Genomic DNA, 21953 nt, shown 5'->3' on the forward strand with positions numbered 1-21953 from the left:
TTCCACAAGTGTACCCCAGGCCTAACCAGGACACATTTTTCCAAAGTGGTATTATACAGGGGTGGCACACGTAGGTTTTCAGTTGTTGGTATGGAAAATAATACAGTAATTAATCAGTTATACAAGAATAAAAGTTATAATAAAATCTATATTTTGGTAGCTCACAACTGCTTTTGCCCCATCCTGTATTCACAGGCTTGTTTGGTTGGCCCAGAACACATGAAAGGGCCTAACTGACTCATCATTTTGTATGTTTAGAATGTATCAATCTGCCAAGTTTAAAGTACAAGCTGTGGGTGATACAGGGAGGTGGGGACAGAAGGCTAGTCCTTGCGAGGGGTGGCGGCGTGATAAATCTGCACATTTCATTCTCAGGTTTCAGACTCTGAGGGGAGAGTTAGGGAAATTCATGGACACACCAGTGCCTGAAGAGAGCAGGTGGCAGCAAGGGTGGGGCTGAGTCGTGCAGGAGCGTCAGGAAGACCAGAAGGGCATCAGCCCTCACTCAGAAAGCACATCGGAGCAATGTATTTGTGTGCCATACAGAGGAATACGGACAACCGAGGGAAGATGGGCTCAGAAATGGTCACAGGCTGAGGGAAGGAAGGCTTCCCTGCTGTGTTGCAAGCCCCTCCCAGGCACATGACTGAAGCCTGGCCCCTCTTCTTTCTTCCTGGTACATAATGGAAAGCCAGGGACTCACCTAGTAGGTCCTTCAAATAAAAAAAGTCCAGGCTAAGCACTAATTGTTCACTCGTCGTCATCATACACTGTCACAGTCCTTACACATCATCGTGCCCACTGTTTCATTTGGATGCACTGTGTTTACATGCTGGAGGACCAGTCTCTCCGGGCAGGGCCCTGTTAGCAGTGATTTCTGCGGGCCTTGCACCGGGGAAGCCATTGGCTGGACCCGGGGGACCCACGTTCCATTTTCACTTGGCTACTCGCCACTGACCTCGGAGAAATCACTTTAAATTCTGAGCCTCTGCTTCCCCATCCAAAAAATAAAGGTGATTCCACTTCCTAGGCCTCCTTGAAAAGATCGCTGGAGAAGGGTCAAACGGAGTAATTCCGATGGCAGCGAACTGCGAGTAACTGTGACTGAATTACTGAAGAAACACAAGTTAAACATATTCAGGTGGAGTTTCAGAAACCCACCTCCTGCCCCCCACTGATCTAACTGCAGCCAGGCAGCAAACGTTAGGACTGATTCTTTCTTAGGGGCTACCTCACATGCCAAACACCTACGTGCAGCTCCCGTCGGTCTCCCAGGGCTTCTATTGATTCCTGCCTTTCAGTGAAAGCGCTTTTTGTTGCCGCTGTTCGGCACGTCCCCAGCACACCAATCCGGCAGCTGGGAGCCAGAGAAAAATTCTTTGCCCTCTCCCGCCTCTTCTCCTCTCACTCCCCACCCAGGTCTCCTCAATTATCTGCACGTCAATAGATTTTCTTGGCTGATCCCCAAAGACCCTGCAGTGTTTCAGAAAGCTAGGAGCGCGCAGAGCTGAGAGCACAAGCATCCACCCCCTCCCCGAGGTCGTGCGCCCTCAGAGACCCACCTCCCGCTCCTCCTTCGGCGGTGCAACAGCCGCCTCCAGCGCTAGCTTGCGGGGCCGTCAGAGCCAGACCCCGCGGAGAACCGGGCCCCCTCCACACTTCCCTCTCGCAGCCCCTCTCCGCCAGTAGCAGCGCTGCTGTCTTCCCACAGGAGGACTGGGAGGACGCCGGAGTCCGCAGCGCCCCCGCCCCCTCGCTTTTTCTTTCTTTCCTTGGTTTGGGATCTTGCTGGCGGAGCCGGGAGAGGTTTCGAGGAGAGAAGAGCGAGGGACAGGAGTGCAGGCTTCCGCTGCAGCGCGCGAACGGAGCTGGGGTTCTGCATCTCCCATGTCCCCTCCCGGTCCTCGCCGCCCCGGCTGAGATGTGACGACGGGAAGCCCTTAGCGCCTGCCTCCAGACCTCGAAGGTGTCACAGAAAGCACACTGGGAAGCCCACGGTTGAAGTCCCTTTGCCCGCAGCACAGCTGGACGGGAGCGCCAAAGCGACCCAGGGGCCGTATCTCAGCTCCGGTTCTTCGGAAAGAGCGCGCTGGGGATCACCGTGTTCCCGGCGCTCGGCACAACTCCGGGGAGCAGCGCGCGGCTGGACCGAGTCCCGCTTCTCGCCGATTCACCCGGAGTGCCGGGCAGCACCTGCCCGCCCGCCTGCACCCTCGGTAGCCCTCGCTCCTTGGCACCTGCGCGATCCCCCACGCCCAGGCGCTGAAACCGCGGCTCCGGGACCCCGCAGCACCCCCGACCCTATGGAGAGCGCGCCGGCCGCGGCTTCCTGAGGGCGCCGCCGCCGCCGTCCAAACTGCGCGCTGGGGTCCCCCGGCTGGCCCCTCTTAGGGGCGTCTGAGAGGCGGGGGAAGAGCGCACCATGAAGTCCGTGCTGTTCAGCCGCTTCTTCATCCTCCTGCCCTGGATCCTAATCGTCATCATCATGCTCGACGTGGACACGCGCAGGCCCGCGCCCCCGCTCACCGCGCGCCCCAACTTCTCTCCCTACGCTTCGGGCCGCGGGGCAGCCCGACTCCCGTTCCGCAGGGGCGGCTCCGAGAAGCGCAACGAGTCGCGGCCGCAGCTTCAGCCGCAGCCGGGGCCGCCGCTGCCCACCATCTATGCCATCACGCCCACCTATAGCCGCCCGGTGCAGAAAGCCGAGCTGACCCGCCTGGCCAACACGTTCCGCCAGGTGGCGCAGCTGCACTGGATCCTGGTGGAGGACGCGGCGGCGCGCAGCGAGCTGGTGAGCCGCTTCCTGGCGCGGGCCGGCCTGCCCAGCACGCACCTGCACGTGCCCACGCCGCGGCGCTACAAGCGGCCGGGGCTGCCGCGCGCCACCGAGCAGCGGAATGCCGGCCTCGCCTGGCTGCGCCAGAGGCACCAGCACCAGCACGCGCAGTCCGGCGTGCTCTTCTTCGCCGACGATGACAACACCTACAGTCTGGAGCTCTTCCAGGAGGTAGTGGCCGGCCCGCCCCAGCAGGGGACCGAGGGCGGGAGGGGGCCTCGGGAGTCGGCCGGGCTGCAGTTGCACTTTGTTCTCACTTCTCTCGGCGCTGTTTTGGGACTCCAGGTGGAGCGGTCCTCGCGGGCAGCCCGCAGCCTCCGCCAGCTCTGGCGTGTTTCGCTGGCTGGAGGTGTGAGTGGGAGCAGAGCGCCACCGGGACTCAAGGGAGGGAGTCTGGCCAGGGGCTTTGCTGTCTGTCTGGCCCCCAGATTGGGCCAGGGGAGTAGCGCAGGTGTGGGGCGCGGGACTGAGTACCGGAACAGGCTCTCGACGGCCTGAGGATGGAGCCCAGAAGGAGAGGGCGGTGGGCGAGACGAGCTCCCCGAGGGGGAGACCGGAGAGGGGCCCTGCGCAGTGATGGGCGGCGTGTGGACTCCCGAGGCCTTTCAGCGCACGTGGGTGTGATTCGGCTGCTAAAACCAGATAGTAAGAAAGGTGGAGATGGTTATTAAAAAATCAGCCCAGAGACATATTGCTCTGGCACAGTCCGCTGGCACGGAGTGAAAACAGTGCCTACTAGCACTGTTACAGCCTTATGTCTCTTCCCCCATCCCACAAAAGCCCTTCCCGACTCTGCAGACCACCTCTCTGTCACGGAGACCCTCTGACAAATGACTTGAGACTGTTTTTGCCTTGTGATTATGTCTTTCTCAGCCAGAGCTATCAGCTGCATCGTCCAATTCCTTTTCTCAACCTTTCTCGAAGGCCGCTCTCTTGGCTGAGTTAACCGGCCACTCTCGCACAACCTGTGAGGCCCTGAGTGCAGCCCGGACTCCCGCTGTCGAGAAGGCCCTCTTTTCCCTTGAAAGGCCACACGTGCTCACAGCCAGCTCACACCTGGTTGGAACAGGTGTTATTTCTTTTTTTTTTTTTTCTTTTTTCTTTTTCTGAAGCTGGAAATGGGGAGAGACAGTCAGACAGACTCCCGCATGCGCCCGACCGGGATCCACCCGGCACGCCCACCAGGGGCAACGCTCTGCCCACCAGGGGGCGATGCTCTGCCCCTCCAGGGCGTCGCTCTTTAGTGACCAGAGCCACTCTAGCGCCTGGGGCAGAGGCCAAGGAGCCATCCCCAGCGCCCGGGCCATCTTTGCTCCAATGGAGCCTTGGCTGCGGGAGGGGAAGAGAGAGACAGAGAGGAAGGAGGGGGGGATGGAGAAGCAAATGGGCGCTTCTCCTATGTGCCCTGGCAGGGAATCGAACCCGGGTCCCCCGCATGCCAGGACGACGCTCTACTGCTGAGCCAACCGGCCAGGGCTAGGTGTTATTTCTTGAGGCTGGTAATTTGTAGTCTGTGTGTGTGTTCTGCTGGTGAGACTGAGTTCCATGGTTTTGCCAGTTTTCTTCTTCATACACAAATACAGCTGAAAAAAATCTTGGATTCTTTGACAGCCCATGAGACCATTGCCTTCCTCTACCCAAAACTTCTTGATATCCTGCCTCTGAGACTCAGTGGTCCCCCTTCTCCCCAGCTTAGGTTGAGCAATCTGTGTGTCTTGTAATCATATATGCCCCACACTTTCATCCTAATACCCGTTTGGCTTTCAGAACTCAGGGCGGAGCTACTCTTTACACTGTTTAATTTTTCTTGCCTATGTGGCTTTTAAAAAATCCATTTCTTTTTTTTTTTTTTTTTTCTTCTTTTTTTTTTTTTTTTTCTGAAGTTTGGAAACAGGGAGAGACAGTCAGACAGACTCCCGCATGCGCCCGACCGGGATCCACCCGGCACGCCCACCAGGGGCGACGCTCTGCCCACCAGGGGGCGATGCTCTGCCCATCCTGGGCATCGCCATGTTGCGACCAGAGCCACTCTAGCGCCTGAGGCATAGGCCACAGAGCCATCCCCAGCGCCCGGGCCATCTTTGCTCCAATGGAGCCTTGGCTGCGGGAGGGGAAGAGAGAGACAGAGAGGAAAGCGCGGCGGAGGGGTGGAGAAGCAAATGGGCGCTTCTCCTGTGTGCCCTGGCCGGGAATCGAACCCGGGTCCTCCGCACGCTAGGCCGACGCTCTACCGCTGAGCCAACCGGCCAGGGCCAAAAAATCCATTTCTTAAGGCCAGTTGTCGCCTTCATTTCTATTCATCCTCTCTTCATGAATAAAAGGAACAGTAAATGCTCTGCGTCCTCTCCATCCTTTCAGCATGGTGGGCTTTCTGTCCTTGTTTCTCCAGAAGAAATAAATGTGTGTGTGGTACAGTCTTTATTATAACCAAGATTAGAGCTATCATCTGATTTTCTTTTAAAGTTGGGCTTTTATTTTGATTCTGCTTGCATACTCTCTCTGCCAAAAGATGTGGTTTTTATTCTGATGCACAGACCTTTACATGTCAGTACCCTTTTCCCCTGCAACTTGGAAGTTGCCTGACCTGTGAAACGGTGGCCTTGTGTATGTAAAGAAATGCACATCATATTAACCCCCCTTTTAGGGGGCCAGGTTGTGAAGGGGGAGTGATTTTTCAGTTGATTCCCAGCTGCTAGCCCATTATGTGAGGGGCAGAGTTGGCATTGCTGGCAGTGAAGTGACTCAGAACAGTCTTTCTTTGATGCTTCCCAAACTGAAAGGAAGGCTTGTTGGTGGTGGATAGTAAGCAGCAAGAGAAGAATCCAGTAGTTTTTGTTTGTTTGTTTATTCTGTTGGTCCACAGGGGTTGGGGCAGGAGGGAGAAGATACAAGAAAGGAGAAGACAAGAGGAAAAAAAATAGTAATGACCAGAAGAAACTATAAAGGAAAAGAGCAAAACTTTCAGGACACTAAAGTTCTATACAATTGGAAGTAACGAAATGAGAATAAAATTAAAGGCTTGCGCAACTCTTTTCTTATGGAGTGGTACCAAGTTTACAAAATACACAACAGAAGTGATTTTTAAACAGCACAATCTGCATGATACACTTAAAATTTAAATTCCGTGGCTCCTAAAGATCGCTCCCAAACAGTAACTTTATGACTGGTCCCCTGTCCGCCAGCATCCCTTCTGCCTCCCACATGATGTGTTTGGACGGAGCAGGCATCTGCTCACCATGCATGTATGTCAATACTTTCAGTGTTCCTTATTGCAACACGTTATTTTCCTCGATGGCAAGCAGTCTCTAAAACAGGCGTCCCCAAACTACGGCCCTGTGGGCGCATGTGGCCCCCTGAGGCCATTTTCCGGCCCCCCGCCGCACTCCCCAGAAGGGGCACCTCTTTCATTGGTGGTCAGTGAGAGGAGCACTGTATGTGGCGGCCCTCCAACGGTGTGAGGGACAGTGAACTGCCCCCCTGTGTAAAAAGTTTGGGGACCTCTGCTAAAAATTGAAAATAGAATTTATGCATCCTTAGTTTTGCGCGTTAATGAGTTGGCCTACACCAAACCAGTTCTAGGATTACTGATTCCATGTGGACATTGCTCTGGTGGAGAAAAGGTAGGACCAGGTAAAACCCCTAAACAGTGCAGCACCTTGGGGGGAGGGAAGATGCCGATCAGGCATGCTGTAGGGCCCAAGTCTGCGTCTCAGCCCTGTGTGTGTACACACACACAAATTAGTTTGCAAGTAATTCACAGTTCTTGAGGAGAGATTGTCCCAAGTCAGGCTTATCTTTTATTCATAGTGCTTCTAATTTCCATGGTTGATGTAAACTCAGATAAGATAGAAGGAAGAAAATGAACCAGGTACAAATTAGCTCACTAAGAATTGGCTGCAAATGAAGGAAAGTAAAAGATGAAAGGCCTCCAAATTAAATTAAAGGCGCAGCAGGCAATCCATGTTCCGTTATTCCTCTGTGGTAACTGGCATGGTGCTTGCCTCTCCTGTACCGCTGATTTTTTTCAACTGAGCTGTGCCGCCGGGAAAGAAATATTGGCACTGAGCAAATCCTACGTCTGTAGTTGAATCTATTTGCAAATGAAGCTCAGTTGTGAGCTTCAGCCACAGAAACTGGGCTGGCCATTGGAGAAGACAGTGGTTGGGGTTTTTTCAGGTGGTTGAGGTGTTTTCCGGTTTCCAGTCTCTCAAGGACTACTGCTTTTCTGTGGTGTTGATGGGTGTTTGCACTCTGGATCATGGGTAATCATGCCTGCCTGTGCCCCTTGTCAATCTAGTTCTCTGGAAAAGCTTGTTTGCAAAGGATTTCAACTGCTTTAATGAAAGCAACAACAGATAAATGCGACTCCGTGTGCAGTCATATTTTCAATAATGCTATTGATCAGATTTCTGTTTACTGGAAAACCTTCCAAGCTCTCCTGAGTTTAAAGCTGATGCCTTTCAGATGAAGTTGCTATCACCTTTGCAAAACAATTGAATTAAGAGGTTTCAAAAAAAAAAAAAAATGAAGCACTTTCCTGCAAGAACAAAAACTATTTTTTTTAAATTAAGTTTATTGAGGTAAGACTGGAATGCAGGCCCAATCTGAGTCAGTTAAGGAGCTCATGAAAGGACTCAGTTAATGAGGCTGCTTTTTGAAGATGTCCTGACAGGCAGTGAACAAAAGAGGCCCTTTGTTTGGATTTTTGTTGTTCTTGTTGGGTGCTGTTAAGCTATTTATGTGCTAAGCAGGTGTAGGAATTGAGGCTTAATTCTGTCTTGCTCTTTTTCTGAAAGATTACAAGCTTCTCCCTTTATATGCAGTTTATTGGAGCTATTATCCAAAGAATATTCAAATTCACACTGTTAGCCCTGTCCCCCATAGTAAATTCTTTGGTTTCTGAAAGGAAATAAAAGATCTACCTTTCTTTTTACCTTTGATACTGTTACTTATTGCAGGGTGATTATCTTTTCAAAGTGAAGAAACTCGGATTCCCTTAGGGGTAGCATAAACGATTATTTTGCCTGAAATGTGTCCCTTGCATTTTATTTTTCCCTGTCTGAAAGCATATTAATAGTCATGCCATCACTCTGATAAAATGTGAGAATTTTATAAAAATATGTTCATAAAATTACAGCCAATTTTCTTAGGCTGTCGATGTTAAATCTATAGATTTTCTTCAGTCGCCCTGTGGATAGCGCTTGAGCTATGGCTAGTTTTTGACCGAGTTCTTTGGAGACCAGCAGTTTTCATTTGGATTTTGGTAATTTAATGGTCCAGAAAGAATAATTCAGGTTTAAAAGACATTCTCTCCTGCCTCTTCTAATCGTCTTTTTCCATCGTTCGTTGTCCTACTTTTCACTGATGATTCTTTCTCATGAATACACATGAAGACATGTCTGGATTATTGTTTGGTGCAATGAATGTGTGTCCTTTCCACAATTAAGCTGTTGTCTGCTCCCTCTTGGAAACTAAGTGGGTGACTCCATTTTCTTCTGTCTATTCTACCTGCCTCTAAATTACAAGCTGGTAATTTTTCTCTATGTGAACAGTAATGGAATAGTAATTGCTCTTACGGCATGTGACAAAAGTAAAATAGAAGAACCAAAATGAACAGTCTTATTTATTAACAATTCCAGGTGCTATTCAAGTAGTGCTTTTTTGGTACAGAATTCAATAATGTTCAGATGTATCTATTCAAACTTTTTGGACTCTGATGGAGTATTTGCTCAATCTGTATAAGTTAAGAAAATGCATCATTATGTATTTGATTTGCAGTGCTGTTGGAGCATGAAATTTAAGTTTTGCATTGTTCTTAAGTTCTACCCCCAAAACACAAACACTATTGTTGTGCCAATCCAGACATGGATAGGTAAGTAGGTAGGTAGACTTAGTATAGATTTCCAATTCACAAAAATAAATTGATCAAATATAACTAGTCCATTGTTCATACCTGGTAATTTTTGTGTACAACCTTAAGTAAAGGTTAAAAATACTTGTCAGCCCAGCCTGCAGATGTCTCAGGTTCGATCCCCGGTCAGAGCACACATGAGAAGTGACCTTCTGCTTCTCTTCCTCTTCCTCTCCCCCTTCTCTCTCTCTCCTTTTGCAGCCAGTGGCTCAGTTGGTCTGAGCATTGGCCCCAGGCACTGAGGCTAGCTTGGTTGATCCGAGCATTGGCCCCAGATGCGAGTTGCTGGGTGGATCCAGGTTGGGGTACATGCGGGATCCTGTCTCTCTGTCTCCCCTCCTCTCACTTAAAAAAAAATACCCTTTGCCATGAATACAGGAAAAATATAGCTGACATCAACTGAGCACTTACGATGGGTCAGAAACTACCCTTAGGATTTTACATGTATTAACATATTTAATCCTCACAACAGCCCCTGATGTAGCTACTAGTGCTGTCTCTATTTTTTTCCTGTATCCTAATGCTGCTTTACTCTCAGTTCTTTAGTGAATACTGGCATGTCTTTAAAGCATTGCCTGAATCTAATATAGTTGGTATAGTTGGTGACCCTTTTTATACATGAGTGGAAGTACTGGGAAGTAACTTGAAAAGTCATGAAGATAGGATTTTAAACCCCAGAGCTCTGGTTCTAGAACCTTCACTCCTGACTGCCCTACAGCCCACCCCTCTCACATGTACAGTCAGACAGAGACATGTCAGTGTGACAGCAAAGCATTCGATCAGCAGGAGTCTTCTGATGTTGGTGTTATCTCTGTCATATGTGAGCTCAGCTCTGCCTTCTGGGCTACACCAACTTCTAATTTTCCTTTGCAACCTTTGTTTCCTGATATCATCTGATCGTAAAAAAATGTTATCTCCTCCCTCCCTATCTCACCAATAGATCATGTATTTGATTTGTGGATTTTTTTTTTTTTACAAGGCAGATAGACAGGAAGGAAGAGAGATGAGAAGCATCAATCATCAGTTTCTCATTGCGACACCTTAGTTGTTCATTGATTGCTTTCTCATATGTACCTTGACCAGTGGCCTTCAGCAGACCGAGTAACCCCTTGCTCAAGCCAGCGACCTTGGGTCCAAGCTGGTGAGCTTTGCTCAAACCAGATGAGCCCGCGCTCAAGCTGGCAACCTCAGGGTCGCGAACCTGGGTCCTTCCGCATCCCAGTCCGACGCTGTATCCACTGCGCCACCGCCTGACCAGGCTGTGGATTGTTTTTTCAAGTCAGCTTAAAACTGCCAAATTAGTAAGTAAACTGTGGTCTTTTTTTTTTAAAACTAGATCTTCTTGTGAACAAGTAAGAGTTGATCATTTCTGCAGAAAGATAAACCATTAAAATGAATGTTTTTCCTCAGTTGATTATGTGTACATCAGCAGCCGTGTCTCCTGGGCATGGTTGGATCTTGTCAGGGCAGACAGAACTGAGTGGAAGAATGCCGAACTGTTTCAGGCTTGCCGTTGGCACAGAGGAGAGGAGCTGGGTGCCTGTGCTAAGGCGGGTGGCAGGCACCTGCGGCTGGCTCCCTCCGGCTGAGGCAGCTCCTCCCTGGAGCAGCCAGAGGTACCTGTCGTACCTGTCGAACCTCGTAGCCTCATGCTGGGCTGCTGGGTGTGCTGCTGGGTGGCCGCACTGCCAGGGTCACAGAAGTCTTGTTGCAGGTTTGTTCGTTTTCTTGCTGATTTCTTCTGGGATTAGGAATTTCCCTAGCTCAAAAACAAAATGAATGACAATCTTTGGTTGAGTCTTTCTGCATGTTAGGAAAAGCTTGGAGATGGCTGTGCTGGGGTGGGGTTGGGGGGGGGGTCTTGTTCTCTACCACAGTCAGGTTATTTAGTCTTTCCCCCCAAATAACTGAAAACTCAGTCGTCCTCCCCTCCTTTCAGTCTCCTCCACCTGTGGAAAGAGAACTTGAAACATTCTGTATGCTACAGGCAGAATGTAAGAGTCTGGTTCCTTCAACCAGGTGTTTATACATTATATCTTCATCTCTGTAATGAAAGCGGGCTGTGCTAAATGTTGAACATCCTCCATGCCCTGGGATTTCAGTTATCTAAAATAATTGTATATTAGCGATAATAGTGGATCACCCTGCATGATTCCTTCTACCTGCCTGAGCTTAAACGTTGCCACATTCAGAAGATATTTGAATATACACTGCTCACAAAAATTAGGGGATATTTTATCGCTTCATATTCATTTTTGAAATATCCCCTAATTTTTGTTGGCAGTATAATTAATCAGTATGCCTTCTCCTCCATTTAACCTATATTAATTGAGCACTTACTACATGCCGGGCATGGTGCTTAATTGCTGCAGTAGGGAATATATCTGTGCACACAGAGCACCCTGGCCCTCCCAGATTGCGCGTCTGGCCTTTGAAAGAAGTCCTCGGTTCCTTTGTATCTGGAAATGGGATTTAAGCTGAGTGTGTGTGTGTGTGTGTGTGTGTGTGTGTGTGTGTGTGTGTGGGTGGAGGGACATGCCGGGGCCTGGGAGTGTCGAGCAGAGTCGCCTGCTGGAGTTGTGGGTTGGTTTTGTGTGTGTGTGTGGTGGGCAGCAGGGTGACGAGCACTTGGGCCCAGGTGGACCAGAAGAGGTTTATGCCGTGTGTAAGAGGAGGGGAGAACAGGCACAGTTGGGCCTGCAGAGGAGAAGGCTCAAGACCCCTCTAGTGTGTTCCAGGGTTCCTCTCTGAGCTCTGTCCCGTCCTGTCCTCAGGGAGGGTTGTAGAGTCACTGGGCCTCATGGGACAGACCAGAGTGGGCTACAAATGAGCTAGGCACAGGCCAGGGGTGGGAAGGGCACAGGAGGCTGTGCACGGCAATGGACCTGGTGTGGACGCCCATCCTTTCAATGGGGATGTTGACCACGACCGGGTGGCCATCTGGACACTGCGGCTGGACATCACACCCACCTTGACCCCCTGATTCTCCTTCTCTCGTGAGAGCAGCAAGCCCTGGGTCCCCAGACTCCTGGCTGCCTTGTGATGCTCAGTGTAGTCCAGGCCTCTGGCAACACTGCTGCCCAGACAGGGCACCTGCTCCGGAGAAGCGTGGGTCCAGCCAGCATCTGGAGCACTCCAGCTGGAGGGAGCTGAATGCGCGAACCTGACTAAAGATGGTGTGTGAATATCCAGAGAACTGAAAATGTCCTTGTTTTCTTTGGAAGAAGAGTTGGAGTCTCTCCCCAAACCTGTCCTGTAAAGAAGTCCTCGGTTCCTTTGTATCTGGAAATGGGATTTAAATCATGCCCATTGGATTCTTCCCGGGTATAAAGCAGAGTCACCTACTGGAGTTGTGTGTGTGTGGGGGGGGGGGGTGTTGCAAACTTTAGGTTGAGAGGTGTCCTAATGTCGATGTGTGACGTTGGAAAGTGTGTGCACAGCAGTGTGAGGAGTCTGCTTTCCATTTTTTTCTGTCTCGTTTTCAGATCACTGATTGGGGATATCTTTGACTTTTACCTTTTAAAAGAAAACTTGGTAATTCATAGAAAAACTATAGAAAATTATTTGTACACCTAATTGCATTAAGGAAGTGGTCACACAGACTGTTATGGATTCATTGTATCATCTAACATCACACAGTATATGTAGTGGTGCCTGTATTTCAGTTCACTGTTTCTCCCACGAGAGTGTATAAGGTAGGAGTTTTCTTTTGTTCACTGCTGTGCCTCTAGTGTCCAGAGCCTGCCTTGTAGTAAATGCCTAGTAAGTATTTGTTGAGTGAATGAATGAATTAGAGGGCACTTAGAAGCCGAGGGAGTCCATTACAGAAGGAAGCTGTTCCCGGAAGGGAGCTCTACACAGATTATCAGTCACATAACGTTTTGAAGTCTGTGCTGTGTGTCTAGGATATACTGAGCCCTTTAAATATATAGTAACTTAAAGACAAATGTGGCCCATGCTCTGTCTCCAAGAGCTTTCATGCTGAAAGGAGAGAGAGAGAGAGAAGGTCCATGACTGTTTATGGCATCCCTGGCAGTGCCCATTAAAGTACGTCGAGCCAGTTGTGAGCCAGTTAGACCTCTTCGCACATGTAACGGGCTGGGGGGTGATGGGAAGCTCAGACGGGAGCTTGGGAGTTAAACAGCCCCATGTTCAAAAGCAGCTTCCCCACCTAATGGTCGCATGCCCTTGGCAAAGGTTGCCGGCCTCATATGATTGCTGTAAGTACCGAATTATAGGCAAGTTGTAAATATTAATTCTTTTCCCCTTGTTTTCTCCGCTGTGGGTGACTTCCCCCATTGGGGGTATGCCAGATGGCTGCACTGCCTCAGTCAGGTAGATGCCTCTTAAATATTCTGTTCCTAAGATCTGGACTGTGTTTCCGAAGCCCCGGTGGGGACGAGGAGGTCGAGGTGCTTGACTTTCCCAAATTAGTCTGTACCCAAGTGGAACTGCATGAATTGGGTATCTTAATTACACCATCGGTTACTACAGTGATTAGAAGGACAACGGTTAAATAGGGCTTGCCTACAAAAAGTCCTGGGGGGAGGTGAGGTTGAGAGAAGAAACAGCATCCAGACCCTTTAGGCTGAGAGGCGGCAGAGGCTGTTCTGTGGGCTGAGAGGCCTGGGGCTGATTGATGAGTGTGTGAAAGCTGGTAAACCGGCCTACCTGTAGCTCGGAGCAGGATACTGAACTTCCTGCGGGCCCTGGGAGTGACTTTTACTTACCATTGTAGTCCCCTTGCGGCCCTAGGGCATGTTACATGATAGATTATTTCTGGCACGAGTGTACGGATCAAAGAGTATGCAGTAAAGGAGAGGGCAGCGGAAGAGGAATGAAATGAATAGATTTTTTAAAGCACATAATTAGAAGCAACAGTTTAATGTTTGAGGTCATTCGCTAAGGTTGGGAAGGGTTGGAGTATTCCTCCCCCAGCGCGTCTTGGAGAAAGCAGAGAAGATTTGGTTTGACAGCTTTCCCTTGGGCCTAGCGCTCTCCAGCCTTTACCGGGACGCCGAGCTGGTCTTCAGCTGATGGGCTGTTACTGGGAAGTCGACCCTCAGCTTGTTTCTCATCTTTCAGGTATTGCTTAAAGTCTCATAAACATATTTTAAAGCTGATTTCCTGCCCGAATGAGAAAGATGTAGTAGCTGAACCTGTGTGTGTGTGTGTGTGTGTGTGTGTGTGTGTGTGTGTGTGTGTGTGTGTGTTTGCCTACAGGGTCCCCTGGCTGCCTCCTTGCCTATGAATGTTGTGTCTTCCCACACTCACCCTGTGACCTCCAAGTCAGTCTCTGGCAAGAATGGTGGTCACACAATAGTTGCAAAGCATGTGATTTCTGCTGTATTATAAATATTGACATTTGTAAATGAAGCTTAAATATAGCCAGTGGATATTATAAATACTATAATGGTTTTATACCCACTATCCTTCATTTAATAAATATACTTTTCAGTAATTTGGGAATTTCGTGTTGTCTTTTTTTTCTATCTCTGTTCTCCCTGGGAATTTTATTCTAGCATAATATTCTGAGATTCAAGGTCATTTACTGATCCTCCTATTATGTATATCTTCAGAGACAAAAAAAAAAGTAAATGTAGATGAAATTTACATTTTTCAAAAATGCCTGTGGCTTTAAGCTTGTTTTAAAAACTCTTTAGGCCTGAGTTAACATTACAATTAGTAGCAGTTAACAAGTACTCAGAACAGCATAAATGTTACCAAGTTGGTTAGTTAATTAAGTATAGAAGCTACATTTATTGGAAATTGATTTCTTAATGACGTGATAAACATTTTGTTGTTGATATATATTCTGTATTCATTGATGGATACTCCTTATTGCTAGAAAGAGATAAGGTTTAGCATAAATTATTTCCCATGAGGTCAACTTTGGTTTTTGGTTTTTGGTTTTTTTCTTCTTTATCAAGTAAGAAGAGGGGAGATAGACTCCCTTATGCACCCTGACTAGGATCCACCCTGCGACCCTCATCTGGGGCCATACTCACAACCTAGCTGTTTAGTGCCTGAGACAGAGGCTCCACAAAGCCATCCTCAGTGCTCGGGGATAGTGCTTTCGAATCAATGAGCCATGGCTGCAGGAGGAGAAGAGAGAGAGAGAGAGAAAAGGTAGGGGTGGAGAAGCAGATGGTCACTTCTCCTGTGTGCCCTGCCCAGGAATCAAAACTGGGACATCCACTTGCGGGCCAGTGCTCTACCACTGAACCAGTTGGCCAGGGCCAGGTCAGCCTTGTTTAAATAAAGACGTAAATAAGATGGAAAGGGTTTTCTTATACTTGTGTCCTTCCTTTTTTTTTCTCAACTCATAGCTCTACGCCAAAAATCATATGTTGATCTCTCAGCAAAAACTGTTTTAGTGATCTATTGATGACAGTAGTTTTCCTTCCTTTAGTTTTATTGAAAGCAAATAATTAGAAACCTCCTGTCTTCCAAAAAGATTTATTACCCATTCAATAAAAACATTAACTTTCTTAACAAAAACAGTGATTTTTCTAATTACCTTTGTTTGGTATCCTAGAGGTCTGACCCCACAGACAGTACTTGCAGTATAGTTCAGGCTGGATGAGAAGTGGCCCTTCTATGAGGGGAGGGGAAGAGGGAAGGCAGAATCTGCCCCCTCTCATGAGGTCAGTGTTAAGGGAGACACGTGGGAGCTTATTCCCTTAAAGGCACCTGTGCGCACCTAGTCTGTGGGGAGTCTTTACCCTCCACAGAGGTGCACCCTCAGTCTGAGAACTGCCGTTTGGTCGAAGGGGCACTAAGTTAGGAATTGGAAAATGTGGGTTCCAGGCTAAGCCAGAACCCTCAGCCCTCACGACCTCAGAGGAGCTCACATTTATTGACTGTTTACGGTGTGCTAGGCCCCACCGTGGGCATTTAGCGGTGCACACGGCTGTGAAATTTTCATGGCTCTGAGGCAGAAACTATGATGTCTATTTTACAAATGGGGGAAAGCTCTGATCTTCAGCTTCCTCACGGGGCTTGATACAAATGGCCACGGGTGTTTGAGAAATGAGGGGAGGCACAGGGAAAGGGGGCGAATAGGGCAACATCCCTGCCCATCTGGTTATCTGCTTCTCTCGTCAGTCAGTGACCACAGGAGCTGTGGAGAGGCCTGGGAGGCAGGGTGTCACAGAGCCACCCAGCCATCTCTGTGGCCCTGAGATGCTGCTCTGTCAGCTGCTGGGAGTGAGAGTTGAAATATGGTCTGTGTGTGGATGTGTTGTTTATCGTCTTAAGACACTCGGCCCTGCAAGATGAAAATGCCACTGTTGGTTTTAAAGGTCAAATGACAGTTTGGGGATATTTTTGTAACTTTGAAAAGTTTCTCAGCTACATCTGCCGAAAGTGCTAGAGACAGCCTTCAGAAGTCTGTCGGGAGAGAAGCTGTCACACAATCTTCAGAGCTGGTGTTTGGAGCGCACACCCTAACCGTTAGATGTTTTCATTTTTCTTTCATGATTATTTTTAACTGTTTGCCTGTTATCTTTGATTCCTTCCATGCATACTGAAAAGACAGGTATTGTGACTTTTACCTTTTCTGGTCTTGCTTTTCCCCTTTGTTTAAGGCTTTGAAAACAAGCACAGTAAGAAGTTAGGGTGACAGTGCCTGTGGTTCTGTGGGCAGTGGTATGGGGTGTTGGGAAAACAGGTGTGTTAGGCTTGCTCGCTGGCACTCTGCCTGATTAGTGTAGCCTATGTAAGGCCACGGGTGCTTGCCCTCAGGGCGGATTGCCTGCCGCCACTGTGGGGGCCATTTTTTGCTGTTCGTTTGCCTGAGAAGCAGTTTTCCCTACTGTTTGCTCGTGCACCGTTGTGCGACTCTATTAAACGGGAATGGCCCAACGCTTTCTGGCTCCGCAGTTTTTTACCGTCTGCCCAAATCCAACGTGAACCTGCCTGGCTTTGCACATTGCTTTTCTCTATTGCCTATCTCTTTTATTTCCTTCATTTTTTTAAATTTAATTTTCTCCTTTTTTGGTTTATTGAAATGAAAAGTTAGAGCTTTAATTTTCCTACCTTTTATCTTTTCTAATACGTTTTGATGTTACATGCTTCACTCTGCACACTGCATCAGGTGCGTCCCACACATTTTGATGCTGTATTTCCATGTTGTTCACTTCAAAATAGTTTCTAACTTTTATTGACTGACTTTGCATATATTTTTCTTTAATTTTACTAAATTATTTGAAGTATGCTGCTTTATTTCTGAATACTTAAGGATGTTTTTATTATTTTTTGGTTCTGATTTTTTAGTTTAATTCTTTGTGGTATGAAAATATAATCTAGTTCTACTCAATTGAAATGTATTGAGATTTGCTTTATATTCCAGCATATGGCTGTTTTTGTGCGTGTTTCAGATGTACCGAAAAATAATGTTTATTCTGAAGTTGTTGGGCATACATCTCAATTAGTTCTATACATCTCAATTAGTTGAGTGCTGCCTAAATGCTCTATATTCTTACTGATATTTAATATCAAATACCAAGAGAATTGTGTTAAAATTTCTGTGACATAGTTTTTCTTTCTGTTTTAGATTTACCCTTTTATTATTACTATTATTATTATTGCTGCATGTATTTAGAAGCTATGTGATTTGGTGCATATACCTGCTATTTTTCTTGATGAATTGACCCTTTTATCATTATGAAATATCCCTCATTGTCTCCTATAGTCTTTTTGTTGTTGTTTTTTCTTCTTTTACAAGTTAGTGGAGGGGAGGTAGAGAGATAGGCTCCCACATACACCCCAACTGGGATCCATCCAGCAACCCCCATCTGGGGCCAGTGCTGTGCCCATCTGGGGCCATGCTTGCAACCAAGCTATTTTTAGCAGCAGAGGTAGAGGCTCCACAGAGCTATCCTCAGCACCCAGGTCCAATGGGCTTGAATCAATCAACCCATGGCTGTAGGAGGGGGAGAGAGAGAGAGAGAGAGAGAGAGAGAGAGAGAGAGAGAGAAAGAGAAAGAGAGAAGGGAAGGAGGAAGGGTAAAGTAGATGGTCACTTCTCTTGTGCGCCCTGACTGGGAATTGAACCCAGGACATCCACACACTGGGCTGACGCTTTACCACTGAGCCAACCGGCCAGAGCCTCTCTTTGTTTTGAATGCTACTTTGTCTTATATTAATATAGCTACAATAGTTTTCATATGCTTACTGTTTGCATGGTATATCTTTTCTCACCTTTATCCTATCTCTGTTCTTATATTTAAAGTGTGTCTATTGTAAACAGCAGATAGTTGGTTTATGTTGGTCTGTTTTGCTTTTCTGATACTGTCCTCCCTAGTTAAGGAATTAATAATCTGTTTAAAAAAAAAAAAAAGAACTTTGCCTGACAAGTAAGTGTTGGCACAGTTGCGTAGAGCATTGACCTGGAATGCCGAGGTCCCAGCTTTGAAACCCCAAGGTCGCCGGCTTGAGCGCAGGCTCACCAGCTTGAGCACAGGGTCACTGGCTTGATCAGGGGGTCATTGGCCCAGCTGGACCCCCTCCCCTGGTCAAGGCATGGATGAGAAGTAATCAGTGAACAACTAAAGTGCTGCAACTACGAGTTGATGCTTCTCATCTCTCTCCTTTCCTCACTCTCTCTTAAAAAAAAAAAAAAGCCTTATTTAAATAAATCCTGCTGTGTATCTTGTACTGAATAAACAGTTTCTGCATTCTATTGTTGAGTTGAACTTGCGAAAAAGATTTTCTTTCAAGATCCACCTTTGTTTTTACTTCAACCGTAGTAAAGGTTGGAGATGATAACTGTAAAATAACCTTTTACTGAAGCTACAAAGAGTCTACTTATTATGCTAAGAAAAGTTGTCAAAATCTTCCTTTTTAATATTTTCTGGGAGTGCTTAATTACTTGTATAATCTTAGCGAGTTCCTGCTCTATTTCCTTTTATTCATTTGTCACACGTTTTGAGAATATTTTCCATTAGGAGAACCTGGAGGAAAATTTTCTTTTGTCAGATTTCAGGTACAAGGTAGAGTTGATTATATTCCGGGTTCCAACCTGCTGTCAGCTTCATCCTGTGCAAGTTTCCTTCCTCCTTCTGTTTATCTCCTTTGATTTTTATCTTCATCTAATCTAATCTGCATGCTGTGACTTTCATTCGTATGTGTCCTTATGAAGTGCTTACTGTTTTGTGTGTGGTATTGTCGACGTATAGAAAGGGCATTATGAAATAGGGTTTTTCTCTTTTCACGCTCTACTGCAGTGGTCCCCAACCCCCGGCCGCACCGGTACCAGTCCGTGGACCATTTGGTACTGGTCCACAGAGAAAGAATAAATAACTTACATTATTTCTGTTTTATTTATATTTAAGACTGAATGATGTTTTATTTTTTCAAAATGACCAGATTCCCTCTGTTACATCCATCTAAGACTCACTCTTGACGCTTGTCTCGTCAGTTCGACAATTATATCAATATTTAAAAATATCACAGTTTTTACACCAGTTGCATAATTTTATTTTGTGCATTTATCCATCCCACCCTAAAGGCTGGTCCGTGAAAATATTTTCTGACATTAAACCGGTCCATGGCCCAAAAAAGGTTGGGGACCACTGCTCTACCGTATTTTAAAGATGTATTTTTATTGCTATATGCATCTCTAACCCACTACTTCTGTGAAATTTTTTTCTTCAAATTGGAATTCTCATAAATCCTCTATTTATTTGGGAAATTAAAACTTGCCATGAGATATTTTGATGTCTTGATCACTATAGCATTGTAGTGCTTTATTAATCAGTGGAGAGAAAAAAAGAAAATTTCAGTCCTGCTGCTCAAAGAAACTGTTTAGTCACAGACTCTCCCACAATAGAAAGTTTCTGCTTCTTGTGAATTTGGTCCAAGTAACTGTGAATCTTGCACAGAGATGAGCAGTGCCTGCAGCTCCCAGCACCCACACCCCCGGGAAGATGTCCCTGGCACCCCTGAGCCTTCCCCCTTCAGGCTCACACCTTTGTTAGATGCCTTAGCTTTATCCTCATAAAAGCAAACTGCCCTTTGCTCTGGCTCAGCAGTTAAGGCTTTTATAGCACTGAACCAAAGTAACAGTCCAGAAAAACTAGGTCCTTGGGAGCTATTATCGGGGAGCTTCACTTTGGGCACAAATGAGAAGAAATCAGTATATTCTGGAGACTTCCAGCCCAAGCAAATGGCAGCTGTAAAAACAGGAAGCTTTTGGCTACATGTTACAAAACCCCAACTTAAACTATACACACACACACACACACACACGCTTATTATCTCACTTTATTAGCAGAATAGTTACTATTGGCCACGGTAGCAGGCAAACACTGACATCCGAGAAGCTTGATACAGGAAAAGCTTATTGATTGGTCATTTCACTGGGGATCAGTGACTGTCCTGCGTAGAGCGGTGACTCCGACATCCCAGTGCTTCATCTTGTCACTACGCTGTCTGTAATTCATGGCTTGTAAGGTCACTTGAGTCAGGGAGGAGGAATGGTGGATTGTACAGGTTGTTTTTTAAAGACCAGACTTGGAACTGACTTAAATGCTTTCTGCCTATGTGCCACAGCCCAAACCAGGGCTATGACGCCATCCTAACTGCAAAGGATGCTGAGACATGCAGTCTTCCCGTGAGCCTAGGAAGAGGAAGAAACCGTGGTGGTCAGGAAGCCACGTCCCTGTATCAGGAGTCCAGATGTAGGGCAGGGGTCAGGGGATGACTTACCAACGCAGTGGTGTCAGCAGAGCCCAGACTCTTTCTACCCCTCTCCACACTCTCATCTTCAGAATGTCAGCGTGGTCCTCTACTCTTCTCCTCCCAGTTATGAAATGGCTGCTGCAGTTCCAGCCATCACATCCAGACATGGCTATGTGCTAAAGTGGAAAGGACATGAGGGGTTCCTTAGGAACGAGGGGACCTTTCCCAGCAGTAGCCCACACACTTCCTCTGATGACCAGAACTGCCAGCATTCAAAGTAACCACTGACAAGTCAGGATTTACCCCTGGCGTTGGCAGAGGGCCACCCTCTCCTCAGTCATATTGAGGGCTGCAGTGGGGAATGCTGGTCACCATCTGAGCTAAACCAAGGCTCAGCCAGTAAGGAAGAGAAGCGAGCAGATGATGAGTAGGCACCCAAGAGTGTCCGCTCTAGCCAGTGTCTGTGCTCGTTCACATTATCTCCAGTCCTTAGTCGAATTGGTGAGTCTCTTCCTGTGGTCCCTGCACCTTTCTCGGTAAGCTCGTGCCTAACACCGCGTGCCTGCTCTTGCTTTGGTAATGCTGTTGTCCGTGGCATTCGCTGGCGGAGGAAAGCCAGTCATCTCTGTTCAATTTTATTTTATCTATGTATCTCTGTAAGTCATCTTACATCCTTTTGGAGTACAGGAATATTAATTAATATTAATTAAAAACTGGGAAAGAAACCCAGAGGTATAAGGTTCTTAAATGGGGGCAGGGACAGGGTTGAAGAATAAGAACGCAAAGAATATTTTATTGGATTACAGGTCTGTGAAAAAAGAGATTATATCTCATTGCCTGGGAAGAAATGGGACTGTGTCTATTTCTCAACACTTGCTTTAAGAGAATGCTTGTGTGTGGTGAGGAGGAGCAGGTGTGTTCTGCTCAGTGTCCCTGAATAGTATCCCTGATTCTGAAACTGGATTATTAAGCAACGTCTTTAATAGTGTCTGAGTGTTTCTGAGACCACGCTCCCCCGTCATTCTCTCAGAAGAAAGGGTTCCCACTTGTCTGGAGGCCTGTGTTCCTCGATGCCCCATGGATGCCTGAAACCACAGATAGAACCAGACTTTCACTTTTTACTTAAAGGAAGCACTTCACGGCTCCTTTTTGACATACTTGTGAGAAGACGGAAGATAGAGAGACAGACTCCCGTATGCACCCCAGCCAGGATTCACCCAGCAACCCCTGTTTGGGACCAGTGCTCAAACCAACCAGGTTATCCTTAGTGCTTGGGGCTGACACTTGAACCAACCAGTCTTTCCTCAGCTCCTGAGGCTGACGCTAACACCAACCAGGCTATCCTCAGCGCTTGGGGCCAACATTCAAACCAGTTGGGCCACTAGCTGCAGGAGGGAAAGGGAGAGAAGGGGGAGAGGGAGGGGAAGAGAAGCAGATGGTTGCTTTTCCTGTGTGTCCTGACTGGGGATCGAACCCTGGACGTCTGCATGCCAGGCTGACGCTCTATTCACTGAGCCAACC

General features: G+C 47.4%; 1 protein-coding gene across 2 annotated transcripts in view; it reads left to right on the top strand.

The window, feature by feature from the left end:
• The first annotated feature begins 1638 nt into the window (after window positions 1–1638).
• B3GAT2 (beta-1,3-glucuronyltransferase 2) overlaps window positions 1639–21953 on the top strand; it is a 72669-nt gene continuing 52354 nt past the window's right edge. The window contains exon 1 of one of the 2 annotated variants that reach the window (XM_066359097.1): window positions 1639–3007. In XM_066359097.1, coding sequence (XP_066215194.1) covers window positions 2423–3007 — 585 coding nt within the window. In that variant the 5' untranslated portion in view covers window positions 1639–2422. The remainder of the gene's footprint in view (window positions 3008–21953) is intronic. The other variant, XM_066359098.1, reaches the window with a different exon arrangement.

The sequence above is a fragment of the Saccopteryx leptura genome, chromosome 1 (genome assembly GCF_036850995.1).
Source record: "Saccopteryx leptura isolate mSacLep1 chromosome 1, mSacLep1_pri_phased_curated, whole genome shotgun sequence".
In the NCBI taxonomy this organism is placed as follows: Eukaryota; Metazoa; Chordata; class Mammalia; order Chiroptera; family Emballonuridae; genus Saccopteryx; species Saccopteryx leptura.